Below are 19,023 nucleotides of genomic sequence, written 5' to 3'. Positions count from 1 at the left end.
GTTGTTTGAGTTTGGTGGGAAAAACAATTAATTGTGGGAAATGGTAAACTTGATGTACCAAGAAATTCAATTCAATATTTATTGAGCAAGTACAAGGCCCATGCAAGACACTTTTTATTTTACTTCATTTTATTTTGAGACAGGTTCTTGCCCTGTCACCCAGACTGGAGTGCAGTGACTGGATCGCGGCTCTCTGCAGCCTGGAACTTCTGAACTCAGGCATTCCTTCTGCCTTGCCTTCTCAAGTAGTTGGGACTACAGGTGCATACCCAGCATTTTCTTTTTTTTCTTGTGGAGATAGGGTTGCCCCATGTTGCCCAGGCTGCTCATAAGATCCTCCTGCCTTGGCCTCCGAAAATGCTGGGATGCGTGAGCCACTGTACCTGACCAATGAATCTTTCATAATATTTGTCCTATGGACAAAATTATACAGAAAGTAGTACTTTTTAAAAAGTTCTGAAAGACTGGCTTTTTGAAAACAAAAATCAATTTTTATGTTGTGGTGCTTCAAAACACCAAAAGGAAGTTGGCATGATGATTAGGAAAGTCATTTTATCAAATTACGCTGTTTATGAATGTAAGCAGAATTTAAATATAACACAAGCAGTATATACATGCTATTCACTTCTAAATACACAAAATCCAATTCTCTGACCACCAAAATAGGTAAGATCCCTTTAATATATACTCATATACAGGCCAGGCACAATGGCTCATGCCTGTAATCCCAGCACTTTGGGAGGCAAAGGTGGGCAGATCACCTGAGGTCAGGAGTTCAAGACCAGCCTGCGCAACATGGTGAAACTCTGTCTCTACTAAAAAATACAAAAATTAACCAGGTGTGGTGATGCACACCTGTAATCCTAGCTACTCAGGAGGCTGAGGCAGGAGAATCACTTGAACCTGGAGGTGGAGGTTGCAGTGAGCTGAGATCGTGCCACTGTACTCCAGCCTGGGTGACAGAGTGAGAGAGACTGAAAAAAGAAAAAAGACTTCATATACAACATGACCCTTTCTTTCATGACACTTATACAGTTTCTAATTTTGGTTTTATTTATTTGATTACTTGTATTTCCCAGTGACCTATAGGATGCAGATGGCAAAGACTAAGTCCTTTTTTTGTTTAATTCTCAGAGGCCCATAGTAGACACTCAATGAATTCTTGTTGAGTAGATAAATGATTCTTATCCCAAATCTAGCTATCCTACTGCACAAACCTCATATTCAAAAGAATAATGAGCTTGAAGGGGACGGTACTGGGTTAGCTTTGTGGTCAATAGAACATTCCTTCTTCCATTTTTTTTTTCTTTTTTTTGAGACGGAGTCTTGCTCTGTCGCCCAGGCTGGAGTGCAGTGGTGCCATCTCGGCTCACTGCAAGCTCCGCCTCCCGGGTTCACGCCTTTCTCCTGCCTCAGCCTCCCCAGTAGCTGGGACTACAGGCGCCCGTCACCATGCCCGGCTAATTTTTTTGTATTTTTAGTAGAGACGGGGTTTCACCATGTTAGCCACGATGGTCTCAATCTCCTGACCTCGTTATCCACTTGTCTCGGCCTCCCAAAGTGCTGGGATTACAGGTGTGAGCCACAGCGCCCGGCCTCCTCCTTCCATTTTAAACATTAAATAATAAGCTCTGTATTTTTTTGTTCATTTGTTTTTTTTGTTTGAGACGGAGTTTCACTCTTGTTGCCCAGGCTGGAGTGCAATGACACGATCTCAGCTCACCACACCCTTCGCCTCCTGGGTTCAAACGATTTTTCTCCCTCAGCTTCCCAAGGAGCTGGGATTACAGGCATGCACCACCACACCCGGCTGATTTTTGTATTTTTAGTAGAAACGGGGTTCCTCCATGTTGGTCAGGCTAGTCTCGAACTCCTGACCTCAGGTGATCCACCTGCCTTGGCCTCCCAAAGTGCTGGGATTATAGGCGTGAACTACCACACCCGGCAGGCTCTGTGTTTTGATGCTTTGTGGGTTTTAGCAATAAATGAATGCACTGAAAGACACCAAGCTTCATCAGTCTTTCATGTCTCCATTCCTTTCTTTTTGTTTTTTTGAGATGGAGTCTTGCTCTGTCGCCCAGGCTGGAGTGCAGTGGTGTGATCTTGGCTCACTTCTTCCTCCGCCTCCCAGGATCAAGCGATTCTCCCAAATCAGCCTTCCGAGTAGCTGGGATTGCAGGAACCCGCCACCATGCCAGGCTAATTTTTGTATTTTCAGTAGATATGGGGTTTTGCCATGTCGGCTAGGCTGGTCTCAAACTCGTGATCTCAGGTGATCTGCCCGCCTCAGCCTCCCAAAGTGCTGGGATTACAGACATGAGCCACTGTGATGAAAGAAAAAGCCACTTCTTTTTCTTTTTTTTTTTTGACAGGGTCTCACTCTGTCACCCAGGCTGGAGTGCAGTGGCGTGACCTCGGCTCACTGCAACCTCTGCCTCCCAAGTTCAAGTGATTCTTGTGTCTCAACCTCCTGAATAGCTGGGATCACAGGGCATGCCACCATGCCCGGCTACTTTTGTACTTTTAGTAGAAATGGGGTTTTACCATGTTGGCCAGTTGTCTCCAACTCCTGACCTCAAGAGATCCGCCCGCCTCTGCCTCCCAAAGTGCTGGGATTGCAAGTGTGTGCCACCACACCTGGCCCATTCTTTTCTATTATGTCAAATTAATCTGTCCTTGAGAAGCACTTAAAATTGTATATTGGTTAGTCTTTAATGAAGCAAGATATAGAATTAAAATCTAAGGAGCACTGATAAGGGTCAGGTTGAATTGCTAGCTTTGTTAAGTGAGATTGTGTAGCATGCTGAAATACACTTAGGATATATTTATTCTTTTTTTTTTCTTTTTTATAGAGATGGGGTCTCGCTATGTTTACTAGGCTGGTCCCAAACTCCTGACTTCAAGTAATCCTCTGATCTTGGCCTCCCAAAGTGCCGTGATTACAGGTGTGAGCCATGGCATCCAGCCTCAAATGAATATATATAAATATATATACACACACATATATATATATACATATATATGTATATATATTTGCTTTTCCCTTTTTTTTTTTTTAATTTTACTTTAAGTTCTGGGATATATGTGCAGAAAGTGCAGGTTTGTTACACAGGTATACATGTGCCATGGCGGTTTGCTGTACCTATCAACCCCCATGGTGGTTAGATGCACCTATCAACCTGTCATCTAGGTTTTAAGCCCCGCATGCATTAGATATTTGTCCTAATGCTTTTCCTCCCTTTGCTCTCCACCCCACTGATAGACCCTGGTGTGTGATGTTCCCCTCCCTGTGTCCATGTGTTCTCATTGTTCAACTCCCACTTATGAGAGTGAGAACATGCAGTGTTTGCTTTCTGTTCTTGTATTAGTTTGCTGAGAATTACGGTTTCCAGCTTCATCCATGTTTCTGCAAAGGACATGAACTAATTCTTTTTTATGGTTGCATAGTATTCCATGGTGTATATGTGCCACATTTTCTTTATCTAGTCTATCATTGATGGGCATTTGGGTTGGTTCCAAGTCTTTGCTATTGTAAATACTGCTGCAATAAACATACGTGTGCATGTATCTTTATTCAAATGAATATTTAAAGACCATATGCCCACTCATGTTCTGTTCTATTCTGTACATGTTATAGTATAATTTCAATTCTTTGAAAAGTTGGATAGAACAGAAATTTTAATAATCTTGCTCCATAAACAAAAGGTTATTAGATTTTGGTCAGGAGAGTAGCTTCCTGAAATTGAAATTTTTGGAGGAATGTAGTAGGAAATGTAGACTGGTGAGGGAGAAATGATAATTAGAAATATCTATTTGAATATAACCTCTCTTTAATTCTGAAATTCCCAATGTTTTTGGCATACTGAATAATTTTATGTGACAGTCATCATTTGATTTAAAGTCTAAGCTGGAATCATATTGTGTATTATTAACCTGACACCTCCCTCACATTTAGGCCAATATATTTACGTTTTATCAGGTGTTAATTCCAGGCAACTCTCTTAGTGGTATCATAAAGAAATACTCAGAAGGTATTTTTGCAGATTTTTTCCTCTTCCAATGTTTTCCTCTATTCAGTGTCACAGGATACATCTAAATTATGTCAGACCAAAACTAAGGCTACCTAAGCCAAATCAGGGAGCAGTTTGGAAATGTGTGCCAATAATTTGAAGGATGCCCCTGGCAGGAGAGAACTTTAGAACTGAAAGATACCTTAGAGATCATGTAATGATACAAGGCTCTCACTTTAATTGGGCTAAAACTGAGGCTATAACAGGTCAACTCACTTACTCTTTCCAAAGATAATCAGTAACCTGGTAATGCAAGTCTTACTTTCAGAAGACTCTTAAAAGTAGTTATACAGGGCTGGGTGTGGTGGCTCACACCTGTAATCCCAATACACTGGGAGGCCAAGGCGGGCAGATCACGAGGTCAGGAGTTTGAGAGCAGCCTGGCCAACACAGTGGAACCCCGTCTCTACTAAAAATTCAAAAATTAGCCAGGTGTGGTGGCACATGCCTGTAATCCCTGCTACTTTGGAGGCTGAGGCAGGAGAACTGCTTGAACCCAGGAGGCAGAGGTTGCAGTGAGCCGAGATCACGCCACTGGACTCCAGCCTGGGCGACAGAGTGAGACTCCATCTCAGAAAAAAAAAAAAAGAATTATACAGTAAGTCAGTACCATATCAATATTTGGAGCACAGGGTTTTATATCATAAATCTATTCTTTTCATTAAGATAAATCCTCCTTTTTCTTCTTTTTGGGGAATCTTTAAAAAATTTTAAAATTTAAAGTTCCAGGATACATGTGCAGGACATGCAGGTTTGTTACATAGGTAAACATGTGTGCCATGGTGGTTTGCTGCACCTATGAACCTATCACCTAGGTATTAAGCTGTGCATGCATCAGCTATTTATCCCGATCTGGTAATCTTTTGAGCCTGTAAGTTTTCTCATTCCAGTAACCTCTGCTCTTCCTGAGATAGTGCAAGATTCTAGTATTTTCTTCTATTAATTTTTTTTTTTTTTTTGAGACAGAGTCTCACTGTGTAACCCAGAGGGGAGTGCAGTGGCACGGTCTTTGCTCACTGCAACCTCTGCTTCCTGGGTTGGAGCAATTCTCCTGCCTCAGTCTCCCAAGTAGCTGGGATTACAGGTGTGTGCCACCATACCTGGCTATTTTTTGTATTTTTAGTAGAGACTGGGCTTGGCCATCCTCTTGAACTGGTCTTGAACTTTGGCTGGTCTTGAATTCCTGACCTCAGGTGATCCACCCACCTCGGCCTCCCAGAGTGCTGGGATTACAGGCATGAGCCACTGTGCCCGGCCTAAAAAGTTTTTATTTTTTCAGCCACTTTACCAACGTGCCAAATAATAGTGCATAAATGCAGTATAATACATTTCATATCTGTACCTACTTCAAAGTGTATTCTTCCCTTTGGAATAAGCCAAAGGTGAACTAATATCTGCACATGATTTGTTTTGCTCAGATTCTTTGAAAACGTGTGGATTTCATGGGTGTTGTAAGAAGATGGACATCTTTTGGGTACCCATATTTCCCCCCCTAAATTGGTAATGCTGTGGTGGCATATTCAAGGTATGTAAAGGATTCTTAAACAGAATATAAAGGCTTGCTCTGGGCCCCATAACCCTGTGAGAATAAAAGTCCCTTTGCAAGTGGGTCTGAATAGCTTCTAGCTTCTAGGATGTTCTGTGCGTTAAAATGCTTACAAGCTTTGGCCCCCTAAGTGGTTACACCGATGACCACCCTACCATGCTGGGTTCTGCGGTGAACTGAGCTCAGCTCTCCTCCTTGGCTCGCTTACTTTTCCCAGCTGCTGATGACAGCCTGGCTTGCCTGTTCAGGTAGTCACCGACCCTGACCTTCCCCTCGTTCAGGGTTTAAAAATATTACCATAAAAAGAGACCTTGAAAACCCATTTGATCCTTTTCCTCCAAGTCATTCCAACCTGATGAAACTCCCTGCTGTTTTTAAGTGCTAGCAGAGCAAGATGCCATCACCTTTCACTGCCCTTGGCCGGGCACTCACTATGGGCCTAACTCCGGTGGTAATTCCATCCCTCACTGCGGGACCCCGACATCTCGGAGCGGAAGCCCACTTCCCCCCTGACCTCCGGAGCCCAGCTGAGCGTCTCCGAGCGCTCTGCCACGACCCCTAAGCGGGTGGACAGAGGGGCCGGGCGGCCCCTGCGCACACGCTGGGCGTAGTCCCTGGCAACAGAGAAGACCAGAAGGTGAAGGACCCCAGGTCGCAGCCCGAGAAGAGGGGTGTGCTTGCACCGCTATCGCGAGAGCTCGTGAGGTGGGGGCGGCCGGGAGCTGGGGAGGGGCGCGCGGACAGCTTGCAGCCCTGCCCCGCCTCCCTTTCCTTCCCCTCCCCTGGAGTGATTCAAAACCAGCGCTACCCACTTCCGCCCCCTCCGCCTGCCATTGGAACTAGCTGAGCCGAACTAGTTGCGGCCACCGAGCAACCAGGTCTCCGCACCTCCTCCACCGCCTCCTTGTCTCCTGTTCCATTTGCCTTTTCTCTTCTTTCCTAGCCGACGCCGCTCCGAGGCCTCGCAACCGCCGAGCCTGCAGCCTGCACCGCGGCCAACATGAGCTTCTTGTTGTGAGTAGCCAGGCCCCGCACGCGCCGGCTTTGTTCGGGTGGACCTGGGTCCCCGCCCGCTGCCCGCCGCCCACCCTCATCCCGACCCTCCTGGCTCCGCGCTGCCCGGGCCCGGCGTCACCACCAAGCGGGGCCCCGGGACTGCGCGGAGCGCTCCAACTAGTCTAACCGCCGCCTCCCCATCGGGCTTCGAGTACGCGTGGGCTCCTCCAGCCCTGAGGAGGTTCTTTTCCCCCGGCACAGCCCGGGGCCAGCGCCTGGATTCCTTCATCACCCCCGTCTCTGCCTTCGCTCGCATTCCCCGGCTTGTTTGTGCGCTTCTCGTGGGTATCTCCCATTGTCCTGCACAACCCGTGTCCAACCAGTGCCCGGTCGAATGGCTCCGTCGTGGCTGCCCATTGCTCTTTTCTGGGTCCCAAGCACAGAAGATAGACTGTCGTACTTTTCCCCCGTCATCCCAGGACCCTTTTAACTTCCTCTTTCGTCTTAGGGCTGGGAAGTTGGGATGACAAGTTCTGTACTTGTAACACTGAAACAAGGCTGCTTGCGGGTCGGGATCCCTTGGACACAGACTGGGGTCCCCAGGAAAAGGGTCTGGAGCCGCCCCCTTGCTTCCTCGAGGCGCCCTTCCTGCCAGACTACTTTCCTGAAGAAGACGAGTTTTATCTTTTTAGACAATCAGCAAATAGGTTTTGGATAGTGTGCCCTGCCTAGGTTGATTAGGTCCTCTGGGGAGTTGTTTGGAAAATCATTTGTAAATGCCAACTTTGGCGTCATATTTAGTGCTGGTCATTATTTCACTTACTTATCGTTTGTTCCAGACGAGTGGGGGGAATGTGGAGAGGGAAGGGCAGAAGGATGGGATGGCCAGATGTGGATATGGAGGCAGTAGATAAGCCTCAGGTCCTCTGAAAACAGGGGTTACACCCTGAGGAATAACTCCTTTGAAGGCTTCGTTGTGATGCACTCATTCCATGTTTAGTCTGTGTTTAGAAAACTAATAAAAACTCAGAGGTTGAAACTCATCCCATATACTCTTTTAATGTTGTGGAGAAATTAGCATTTAAATATTATTTTCTTATGATTTCCCTTCTTTCCTTGACTAATAATTTTTAGTTATTACATTGACGTCTGAATACTGAGAATTTAATTCACCCTTCTTTTCTTTTTTTTTTTTTTGAGATGGAGTCTCGCTCTGTCGCCCAGGCTGGAGTGCAGTAGCGCAGTCTCGGCTAACTGCAAGCTCCGCCTCCCGAGTTCACGCCTCAGCCTCCCAAGTAGCTGGGACTACAGGCACCCGCCACCACGCCCGGCTAATTTTTTTGTATTTTTAGTAGAGACGGGGTTTCACCGTGTTGGCCAGGATGGTCTCGATTTCCTGACCTCGTGATCCACCTGCCTTGGCCTCCCAAAGTGCTGGGATTACAGGTGGGAGCCACCGCGCCCTGCCAGTTCACCCTTATTTTCACATGCTCACAACTACAATATTTTTTTTTAGGGTGTTTAAGCAAAACTGAACAATCACAGAAGGCTGACCTAGGGGCAGACTTGCTATTTCCAATATGCACAGGGGACCCAGCATGTGTCAACTTGCCTAAAACATTTAAACTGTGAAAGGGGTTTCTTGGGCTCCTCCTAGAAGTTGATTCTGAGTTTGTCAGATTGGCATAGTGCTAGATCACAGGACTGGGTGACTTTATAAAAAAAGTCCTTGTTTCCTATTTTAATTCTTCTTCTTTTTTTTTTTTTTGGAATGGAGTCTCTGCTCTGTTACCCAGACTGGAGTGTGTGGTGGCGTGATCTCGGCTCACTGCAACCTCCGCCTGCCGGGTTCAAGCGATTCTCCTGCCTTAGCCGCCTGAGTAGCTGGGACTACAGGCCAGCGCCACCACGCCTGGGTAATTTTTGTATATTTAGTAGAGATGGCGGTTTCACCATGTTGGCCAGGCTGGTCTCGAACTCCTGACTTCAAGTGATCTGTCCGCCTCGATCTCCCAAAGTGCTGGGATTACAGACGTGAGCCACCGCGCCTGGGCAGTTTCTTGTTTTAGTTCTAATCACCATATTCAAGCATCTCAGCTTGAAGCTTCTCATCTTGAGCTTAATTTTACGTTGCTAATGTTTAATTTTTTTCAAGAATTTAGAAGCTGTATTCAAAATAGTGCTGTAGATATTGTCCATGATTACTGCTGATGGGCTTGTGTCTAGTAAGCTAAATTGGTTGAAGCAAGGCCGGGCACGGTGGCTCACGCCTATAATCCCAGCACTTTGGGAGGCCAAGGCGGGCAGTTCACCAGGTCAGGAGTTTGAGATCAGCCTGGCCAATATGGTGAAATCCCGTCTCTACTAAAAATACAAAAATTAGCTGGGCGAGGTGGTGTGCAGGTAGTCCCAGCTACTTGGGAGGCTGAGACAGGAGAATCACTTGAACCCGGGAGGTAGAGGTTGAAGTGAGATGAGATCGTGCCACTGCACTCCAGCCTAGGTGACAGAGCGAGACTCCATCTCAAAAAAAAAAAAATATTGGTTAAAGCAGGGAAGAGCCATATTTGGCTGAAACTAGGGGATGGAGAAGGTTCTGATGCTATTTTTTGAATACAAATACAGTAGCGTCCTATTTTTACATGGCTCAGTATTTAATAGATTCAGAAGTGTGGTGGATTAGTTCATTTCTCCTGAAGGTTAACTACAAAAGAAATCTTGCTGTAACTAATGTATATAGCACCTTAGAGCATTTGCACTGTTTGGAGCACAATTTTTCAGTTAGGTTACATCTATCTAGCATTTGATATATTCTCAACATATTTAGCCCGTGTGCTTGACAATCAGAAAAGTTAATTCAACATTTTTGGTTTTGGTCTTTGCCCACCATCAATTAAAATTACAAAGTGAACACCACATAGAAATGATTATTATTGGAAGTGAAAGAACAAAGCTTTGGTTATTTCATCTATTTGTTATTTGATATAACTGTCTGAATACTGTTTTTTTTTTTTTTTTAATTTTATTTATTTTTTGAGACAGGACCTCACTCTGTCGCCCAGAATGGAGTGCAGTGGCATGGTCACAGCTAAATATAGCTTTGACTTCCCAGGCTCAGGTGATCCTTTTATCTGAAACCCCCTCCCCACCACAAGTAGCTGGTACCACAGGTATGTGCCACTATGCCTGGCTGATTTTTTTTTTTTCAATAGAGTAAGGGTTTTGCCATGTCACCCAGGCTCGTCTCCTGGGCTCAAACAATCCACTCATCTTGGCCTTCCAAAGGGCTGAGATTACAGGTGTGAGCCATCGCACCTGGCCGTCTGAATACTATTTCTTTACCAACAGATGAGCAGAGAAGGAAAGAGTTACAGCTCAGGAGTTAAATACAAATATTTTCCTCCCATTCTTGAAAGCTTATTGGGAAACCTACTATCAGTGGATGGAGCAGAGGAAATAAGGGCAATGCAAGATAGGGCTGCAAAGGTGGTGACTCATGACTCTTAAGGGCTCTAAGATAGAAGGAAAGAATTACTACTGATTTTTTTTTTTTTTTTTTTTTTTTTGAGGCAGGGTCTTGCTCTGTCGCCCGGACTGGAGTGCAGTGGCCAGATCTCAGCTCACTGCAAGCTCCGCCTCCTGGGTTTAGGCCATTCTCCTGACTCAGCCTCCCGAGTAGCTGAGACTACAGGCGCCCGCCACCTCGCCCGGCTAGTTTTTGTATTTTTAGTAGAGACGGGGTTTCACCGTGTTAGCCAGGATGGTCTCGATCTCCTGACCTCGTGATCCGCCCGTCTCGGCCTCCCAAAGTGCTGGGATTACAGGCTTGAGCCACCGCACCCGGCCTACTACTGATTTTTAAAAGGCGCACTGTGGGCTGAGCGCGGTGACTCCTGCTTGTAATTCCAACACTTTGGGAGGCTGAGGTGGGCGGATCACTTGAGCCCAGAGTTCCACACCAGCCTGGACAACATGGCAAAACTCTGTTTCTACCCCAGAAATACAAAAATTAGCCAGGTGTGTGGCAGTGTGAGCCTGTAGTCCCAGCTACTCTGGGGGCTGAGGTGGAAGGGTCATCTGGGCCTGAGGAGTTTGAAGACATCAAGGCTGTAGTGAGACATAATCACGCCACTGCACTCCAGCCTGGCCCATAGAGAATGAGACATTGTCTTTACAAAAAGGCCAGTCGCGGGGCGTCGTGGCTCAGGCCTGTAATCCCAGCACTTTGAGAGGCCGAGGTGGGTGGATCACTTGAGGTCAGGAGTTTGAGACCAGGCTGACCAAGAAGTGAAACCCCATGTCTACTAAAAATAAAAAAATTAGCCGGGTGTGGTGGCGGATGCCTGTAATCCCAGCTACATGGGAGACTGAGTAGGAGAATCATTTGAATCCGGGAGGCGGAGGTTGCAGTGGGCCAAGATTGTGCCACTGCACTCCAGCCTGTACGACAGAGTGAGACTATCTCAAAAACAGAGAGAAAACAAAATTGCTGTGCCAGGCACAAATGTAGATGTTGGGCACCATTTGTGACAAAAGAGAAAATCGCAGCATTGGTGGGACTTACGTTCTGGTAAGTGTCTGTAAATACTAAACATCAATAAATCATGTAGTATGGCAGAAGATTGTAAGTGCCATGAAACAAAGGAAAGCAGGGTATAGAGATTTTTGAATAGGGAGTTGAGACAGATTAGGGTAATCCCCAGAGTGGGTTCCCAGATCATCTGCAGGAATAATACCTTTGTGTAGCTTTTGTATAAACGCTCAGGATAAATTTGCACTGCATATGTGGGTCTGGCTGGGACAGAGCTTTGGTTGTGCTGCAGGTTGGCCTCTGTGTATCTTCAGATTAAGCTAAACTCTCATGGTAGATATGGAAACTTCACAGGGACCTCATTTAATTTTGTGGACTCAAATCTTTTAAACACATCCTTAGCACCTGCTGTGTGCCAGGCATTGAGGAAGATATGAGATTCCAGAGATGGTGGATAGTATATAGTCATCTATGACAGATGCAGTACAATCATGGGAGCCCAAAGTATGTGTAGCAATTTGTTCTACTTAGGCTTTAGGAAAGTTTCATGAAAGAAGTGGGTGATAATTAATGGAAGGTAAACAGGAGCTCTCTAAGAAGACAAGGGGAAGTAGGAGATTACAGTCAGAGGAAACATCTTTGAGTCAAGAATTTGCCTGTGAATTGTTCACTTTCTTGTTTGTGCAAGAATTTTGGAGCTAACAGGGGTCTATTAGTAACATGGCCTGCTTACTTCTTTTAGCTAAAGAGGCAAAAATCACCAGCTTCAGGTTGGTGGCTGGTTATTGGCCTGGGGACAATTGGTCTTTTGACATAGGGGTTTTTCTTTCCTGACATTTTATGCATATGAAAGGCAGGGAAATTGAGGATAAAAGTGAGTTCTGAGTAATCATTCAAAAAGTATATTGCATGTTCTGTAAGTTTCTAGCATTTTTAAGTTATGGGTCTCTTTTGACTAATGGAATTCTGAAAAAAAATTTGACTTGGAAAAGACCAAAGTGTAATTTCCTAATGTAAGGCTACTTATTTGGAACGGAGTTAAAACAAGTACATTTAACATTTTCTTGTTAAGAGACAGTGTCAGCCAAGGGCGGTGGCTCACGCCTATAACCCCAGCACTTTGGGAGACTGAGGGTTTGGAACCTTGAGCCCCAGACTTTGAGCCACAGCCTGGGTAACAGGGCAAAACCCCCATCTCTACCAAAAACGTTAGCCAGGTGGTGGTGGTGCTCAGCTGCTTCTGAGGCTGAAGTGGGTGGATTGCTTGAACGCAGGAGGCAGAAGCTGCAGTGAGCCAGGATTGCACCATTGCACTCCAGCCTGGGTGACAGAGTGAGACTCAGTCTTAAAAAATAATTTAAAAAGAGACTGGGTCTTCCTGTGTTGCCCGCGCTGGCCTCAAAGTCATAGGCTCAAGCAGTCCTCCCACCTCAACCTCCAGAGTAGCTGAGATTATAGGTGCATGCTACCACACCTGGCTACAGTTAACTTATAAATGAAAGTCTGTAGGAAAGGTGATTTGGGAATGTGAATGACTGAACCAGATCAATTTCTTCTTTCTTTTTTTTTTTTTTTTATGTCAACAATGAAAGCTGAACTATGTCTGTTTCTGTACAGGAAGAAACAGATGGATTGGGAAAGGAAGGAAGAAAGAAAGGAAATACTTACTGAGCACTGTGCTAATACCTTCCATTTGTCATTCTTAAGATTAGCAATTTAGTCCGGGCGCGGTGGCTCATGTCTGTAATCCCAGCAGTTTCGGAGGCTGAGGCGGCTGGATCATGAGGTCAGGAGTTTGAGACCAGCCTGGCCAACATGGTGAAACCCTTTCTTTACTAAAAGTACAAAAAAATTAGCCAGACATGGTGGCACATGCCTGTAGTCCCAGCTACTCAGGAGGCTGAGGCAGTAGAATTGCTTGAACCCGTGAGGTGGAGGTTGCAGTGAGCCGAGATCATGCCACTGCACTCTAGCTTGGGCAGCAGAGTGAGACTTCATCTTTAAAAAAAAAAAAAAAAGATTAGCCATTTAGCAGCACTTTGGGAGGCAGAGGTGGGTGGATCATGAAGTCAGGAGTTCAAGACCAACCTGGCCAACATGGTGAAACCCTGTCTCTACTAAAAATACGAAAAATAGCTAGACATAGTGGCGAGCACCTGTAATCTCAGCTACCTGGGAGGCTGAGGCAGGAGAATCGTTTGAACCTGGGAGGTGGAGGTTGCAGTGAGCCGAGATTGCACCATTGCACTCCAGCCTGAGCGACAGAGCGAGACTCCGTGTCAAAAAAAAAAAAAAAAGCAGTTTAGGAAAAGAGACTCATGATAGTGCTATGTTTATATGTGTCTGTCTCTGCCTCCCTGTCTCTCTGTCTGTTTCTCACTTCCCCCCAAACCCCAAAAACCAGCATCTTGTTTTCAGGCAAATTATTTAACTGATTTTAATGCTTCAGCAGCCTCACCTTTAAAAAAAAATTAATAATTTAAAAGAATAATCAAATAGGCCAGGCGTGGTAGCTCATGCTTGTAATCCCAGCACGTTGGGAGGCTGAGGCGGAAGGATGGCTTGAGCCAATTTGAGTTATAGTGAGTTATACTTGCGCCAGTACACTCTAGCCTGGGTGACTGAGCAAGACCCTGACTCTAAAAAGAAAACATAAAAAAAAAAAAAAAACAATAATAGTTCATTGAGTGTTTACTATGTGCCAGGGACAAAGTGTTTTAAATAGTTAGTTCAGTAACTAGCAGGAATCCTGTTTTACAGATAAGGAAACTAGCACAGAGAGGTTACATATTTTATCAAAATCATGTAGCCAGTAAATAGTGTAGCTGGAATTTTGAGTCCTGGAAGTCTAGGTCCAGAGATCCTGTCTTAATACTTCTTTTTTTTTTTGAGACGGAGTCTCGCTCTGTCACCCAGGCTGGAGTGCAGTGGCACAGTCTTGGCTCACTGCATCATCCGCCTCGCGGGTTCAAGCAATTCTCCCGGCCTCGGCCTCCCGAGTAGCTGGGATTACAGGCTCCCTCAACCATTACAGGTGCCCTCTACCATGCCTGGCTAATTTTTGTTAGTAGAGACGGGGTTTTCACCATGTTGGCCAGGCTGGTCTCAAACTCCTGACCTCAGGTGATCCACCCACCTCGGCCTCCCAAAGTGCTGGGATTACAGGTATGAGCCACCACACCCGGCCTTTTTTTTTTTTTTTTGGAGACAGAGTTTTGCTCTGTCACCCAGTCTGCAGTGTAGTGGCGTGATCTCGACTCACTGCAAACTCTGTCTCCCGGGTTCAGGTGACTCTCCTGCCTCAGCCTACTGAGTATCTGGGACTACAGGCGCGCACCACCATGCCCAGCTAATTTTTGTATTTTTAGTAGAGATGGAGTTTTGCCATGTTGACCAGGCTGGTCTCGAACTCCTGGCTTCAAGCAATCTGCCTGCCTCGGCCTCCCAAAGCGCTGGGATTATAGGTGGGAACCATTACGTCCAGCTGATCCTGCCTTATACTGTCTTATCTATAATTAACAAAACCATATATATGTATATGTAGATGTATATACACACATACACACACATGCGTGTATATACATATATACACACGTACATATATGTATATATGTGTGTATATCTATCTATCTATTTTTTCTCCAAGCTGATATTCAAGTAGGCCTTGTTATTAAGAGAAGTCTTCAGTTACCAGGTGTTATTGTCTCACGCTGCTGGGACTCTTTTCTAAGATTCACCAGTAATACACTAGTAGAAGATAAAATAGTAACTTTTAAATTAATATAATATTCAAGTATTTTTAACCTTTATCTTTAGTGTAAAAATAATATACATGTTGGAGAAATCACTAAATAATGGTAGGAAAAGGAAGAAAATAAAAATCATTCATAATCACACCTTTGGAGACAACTGTTGTTTGTATCTAGGGATATAACTACTTCTGAATCTTTTTTTTTTTGTTTTGAAACAGAGCCTCTCTCTGTCACCCAGGTTGGAGTGCGGTAGAATGATCTCAGCTCACTGCAACCTCCACCTCCCGGGTTTAAGCAGTTCTCCTGCCTCAGCCTCTAGAGCAGCTGGGACTACAGGCGCCCGCCACCATGCCTGGCTAATTAATTTTTGTACTTTTAGTAGGCATGGGGTTTCACCATATTGGCCAGGCTGGTCTTAAACTCCTGACCTTGTGATTCGCCTGCCTCGGCCTCCCAAAGTGCTGGGATTACAGGCGTGAGCCACCATACCTGGCTAACTTCTTCTGAATCTTTTTTATTGCTTTTTTGTTTGTATGTATTTAAAAATATACAAATGGATTTCCACTGTACATAGATCAGGTTTTTTACTTGTAAATTTTTTTTATGCTAGAGAATAGACTTCTGTAACATCATTTTGAATGGCTGATGACCAAGTATTATCTTACAGTTTTTTATCTGACAACCCAATAAAAAGATATCATATATTATATCCTTTAATATATTCTCCTCTGTAAGGTTATTTTGCTTTTTTCTTTTTTCTTTATTATTGAATATATATAATGTAATACAACATATAAAAAGATGTTATATGTATATATATATTATATCTTTGTATATAATGTGTGTTATCCTTTTTAATATGTTGTGTTTTTAAGGGGAACATGGGGAGTGGAAGTGAACATGGTCATCTTTTCAGAAAGAACTGTAGTTTTGGGAGTTGCAGTGCTGACTGGCTTTAGTTTACTTTTATCATCTGATACGAGGTAGCTTTTTTTTTCTTCACATACCAGAGTGCAAAATAATTGCCACTTAGTTACTTTTACCATCATTGATTTCTTTCTCTAAGTGTGGTTGCAGTTTTCGTACTTTTGGAGTTTCTGATATATGAAAGCACATGTCTAATACATGTAGCACTTCTCTAAACTGTATATTTGATTAGGAGATATTGAAGCAAAATAACTACATGTTACTTGAAAAATATGAAACAGTTCTACCTGTTAGGAATGGCAAACTGAGTCCTGTAGAGAACTTTACCTCTCTTTTTCTTCCTATGTTTCATTTTTGTTTAATACTAACCAACCTAAGGCCGTCTTTTTTTTTTTTTTTTTTTTTTTTTGAGACAGGGCCTCGTTCTCTCTCCCAGGCTGGAGACAATGGCACGATCTCGACTCACTGCAACCTCCACCTCCTGGGTTCAAGTGATTCTCCCGCCTCAACCTCCTGAGTAGCTGGGACTACAGGTGTCTGCCACCATGCCGAGCTCATTTTTGTATTTTTAGTAGAGACAGAGTTTCACCATGTTGGCCAGGCTGGTCTTGAACTCGTGGCCTCAAGTGATCTACCTGCTTCAGCCTCCCAAAGTGCTGGGATTACAGGCATGAGTCACCGTGCCCAGCCTTAGGGCCATCTTTTACAACACATTTTAGTGTAAGTATAGCTGTGAAATACATTCATTTACAGAAGTGATTTTTAAATTAATTTTTTTTTGTTTTGTTTTGTTTTTTGAGATGGAGTCTCACTCTGTCTCCCAGGCTGGAGTGCAGTGCTACGGTCTCAGCTCACTGCATTCTCTGCCTCCTGGGTTCAATTAATTCACTTGCTTCAGCCTCCCAAGTAGCTGGCATTACAGGCTCCCGCCACCATGGCCGGCTAATTTTTGTATTCTTAGTAGAGATGGGGTTTCACCATGTTGACCAGGCTGGTCTCAACTTTGTCCTCAAGTGATCCACTGGCCTCAGCCTCCTTAGGTGCTGGGATTACAGGCGTGAGTCACCATGCCTGGCCTTAAATTTAATTTTGAAACATTTTTCAACTTTCAGAAAAGTTGCAAAAAACAGTGTAAAGAACCTCCACGTATTCCTTATCCAGAAACCTCATTGAGTTTCATCTGTTGCTTTAGCAATGTCATCTTCAGCAAAAGGATCTAGTCATGAATCATGTATTGCATCCACATATGTCTGTAGTGTTTTTCTTTTTTCTTTTCTTCTTTCAGAGTCTTGCTCTATTGCTGAGCTGGAGTGCAGTGGCCCAATCTCGGCTCACTGCAGCCTCGAAGCCTCGACTTCCTGGGCTCAAGGGATCCTCCCATCTCAGTCTCCTGAGTAGCTGGGACTACAGGCACCGTTCCACCATGCCCGGCTAATCTTTTTTTTTTTTGTGGAGATGGGGTTTCACCATATTGCCCAGGCAGGTCTTGAACTTCTGGGCTCTAGCAATTTGCCCGGCCTTGGCCTCCTAAAGTGCTGGGATTACAGGCGTGAGCCACCAGGCCCAGCCTGTGTTTTTCAAACTGAAATAGTTTGTCAGTCTTTCCTTGACTTTCATGACCTTTACATTTTTGAGGATTACAGACCATTTTGTAGAACATTCCTCCCTTTGAGTTTCTCTGATGTTTCCTTGTGCATTTGAGTTACGCATTTTAGCAGTATCACAGAAGCCATGTAAGTTTTTCTTATGTATGTTTGTGTGTGTGTGTGTGTGTGTATATATATATGTATGTATGTATGTATCTATGTATTTTTTGGGATAGTCTTACTCTGTTGCCCAGGCTGGAATGCTGTGGTGCGACCATGGCTCACTGTAGCTTCTATGTCCCAGGCTCAAGCAATCCTCCCACCTCAGCCTCCTAAGTAGCAGGGACCACAGGTGCGTGTTGCCACACCCTGCTAATTTTTAAATTTTTTATAGAGACAGCCCATGTTGCCAGGGCTGGTCTCAAACTCCTGGACTCAAGCAATCCTCCCTCCTTGGCCTCCCAAAGTGCTGGGATTATAGGTGTGAGCCACTGTGCCCAGGTGATGTGCATTTTTCTTACTGCATCTTATCAGATGCATATAGTGTCTATTTGTCCATTATTGGTGGTGGTAACTCTGATCCTTTAATTAATGTGTTTACCAGGATTCTCCACTATAAGGTTCTTCTTATTATTTTTTGTTATTAATATTTTATGGGGAGATATTTTGGTAGTATGTAGCTCTCCCATTCCTCATTCTGTTTTCACACACTAGTTTTAGTGTTCATTGATGTTTCTTGTCTAAATTGTTACTATGATGATTGCCAAAGTGCTAATTCTGTCACTGCTTCTAAATTTATTAGTTGGCAATTTTACTGTAAGGAGGAATTTGCTCTTCTTTTTTTTTTTTTAATGCCAATGTGTGCTGTGATCTGAATGTTTGTATCCTTCTAAAATTCGTATGTTGAAAGTGATCACCAAGGTGATGGTATTAGAAGACAGAGCCTTTGGGTGGTGATTAGTTGGGGGGCTAGAGTCCTCAATAATGGTATTAGTGCCCTGATAAAGAGACCTGAGGAAACATGTTAGCCTCTTTGCCCTTCTACCATGTGAGGACACATGGAAGGAGCCATTTATGAGGACTTCACCACACATCAAATCTGCTGGTGACTTGATCTTGAACTATACCGTCTTTTTAACTGTGAGCAATAAATTTCTGTTGCTTGTAAGTTACACAGTCTGAGGTACTTTGTTATAACAGCCTAAAGTGACTAAGGCAGTGTGGATATAAGGATTCCCATGTTCTTCAGTGAGTTGGCTTCTGTGTTTCTTTGGCTTGTTTCCATCCTCTGAGCACTTCCTTACTTCCTGGCACAACAAAATATTTTTTTATCTTATACTTTTTCTTCCCCAGTCCAGGAAATAGACATTTATCTGAGGACATTGGTTCTGCTTGGTGGAGAACGGTATTTAGAAACCAAAATCTAGGTGTAGGTATGCTGATTACAGATGTGTTGCTGCTCCCAGGCACTCTTATTGGACTGTACTAAAAAATATATTGATTTATATCCATCTATTTTTATCTATATCTATCTGTGTATATTAAATGAGTTCACATCACTACTTCAGTTGCAAGCCAATGGCACAGGGTTCATTCTAGCCTTCTCCTTTCCTAT

At 44.2% G+C, this 19,023-nt stretch overlaps 1 protein-coding gene across 2 annotated transcripts in view; it reads left to right on the top strand.

Moving 5' to 3' along the window:
- Positions 1 to 6,352: 6,352 nt before the first annotated feature.
- MOB1B (MOB kinase activator 1B) overlaps positions 6,353 to 19,023 on the top strand; it is an 88,577-nt gene continuing 75,906 nt past the window's right edge. Inside the window, exon 1 of one of the 2 annotated variants that reach the window (XM_023190233.2) lies at positions 6,353 to 6,630. Coding sequence is in view for 1 of the 2 variants with exons in the window: in XM_023190234.2 (XP_023046002.1) it covers positions 6,617 to 6,630 (14 nt within the window). In the remaining variant the exon portion in view is untranslated. The remainder of the gene's footprint in view (positions 6,631 to 19,023) is intronic. The other variant, XM_023190234.2, reaches the window with a different exon arrangement.

This window comes from Piliocolobus tephrosceles, chromosome 3 (assembly GCF_002776525.5).
Source record: "Piliocolobus tephrosceles isolate RC106 chromosome 3, ASM277652v3, whole genome shotgun sequence".
NCBI lineage: Eukaryota > Metazoa > Chordata > Mammalia > Primates > Cercopithecidae > Piliocolobus > Piliocolobus tephrosceles.
This window is presented reverse-complemented; position numbering and strand designations above follow the sequence as displayed.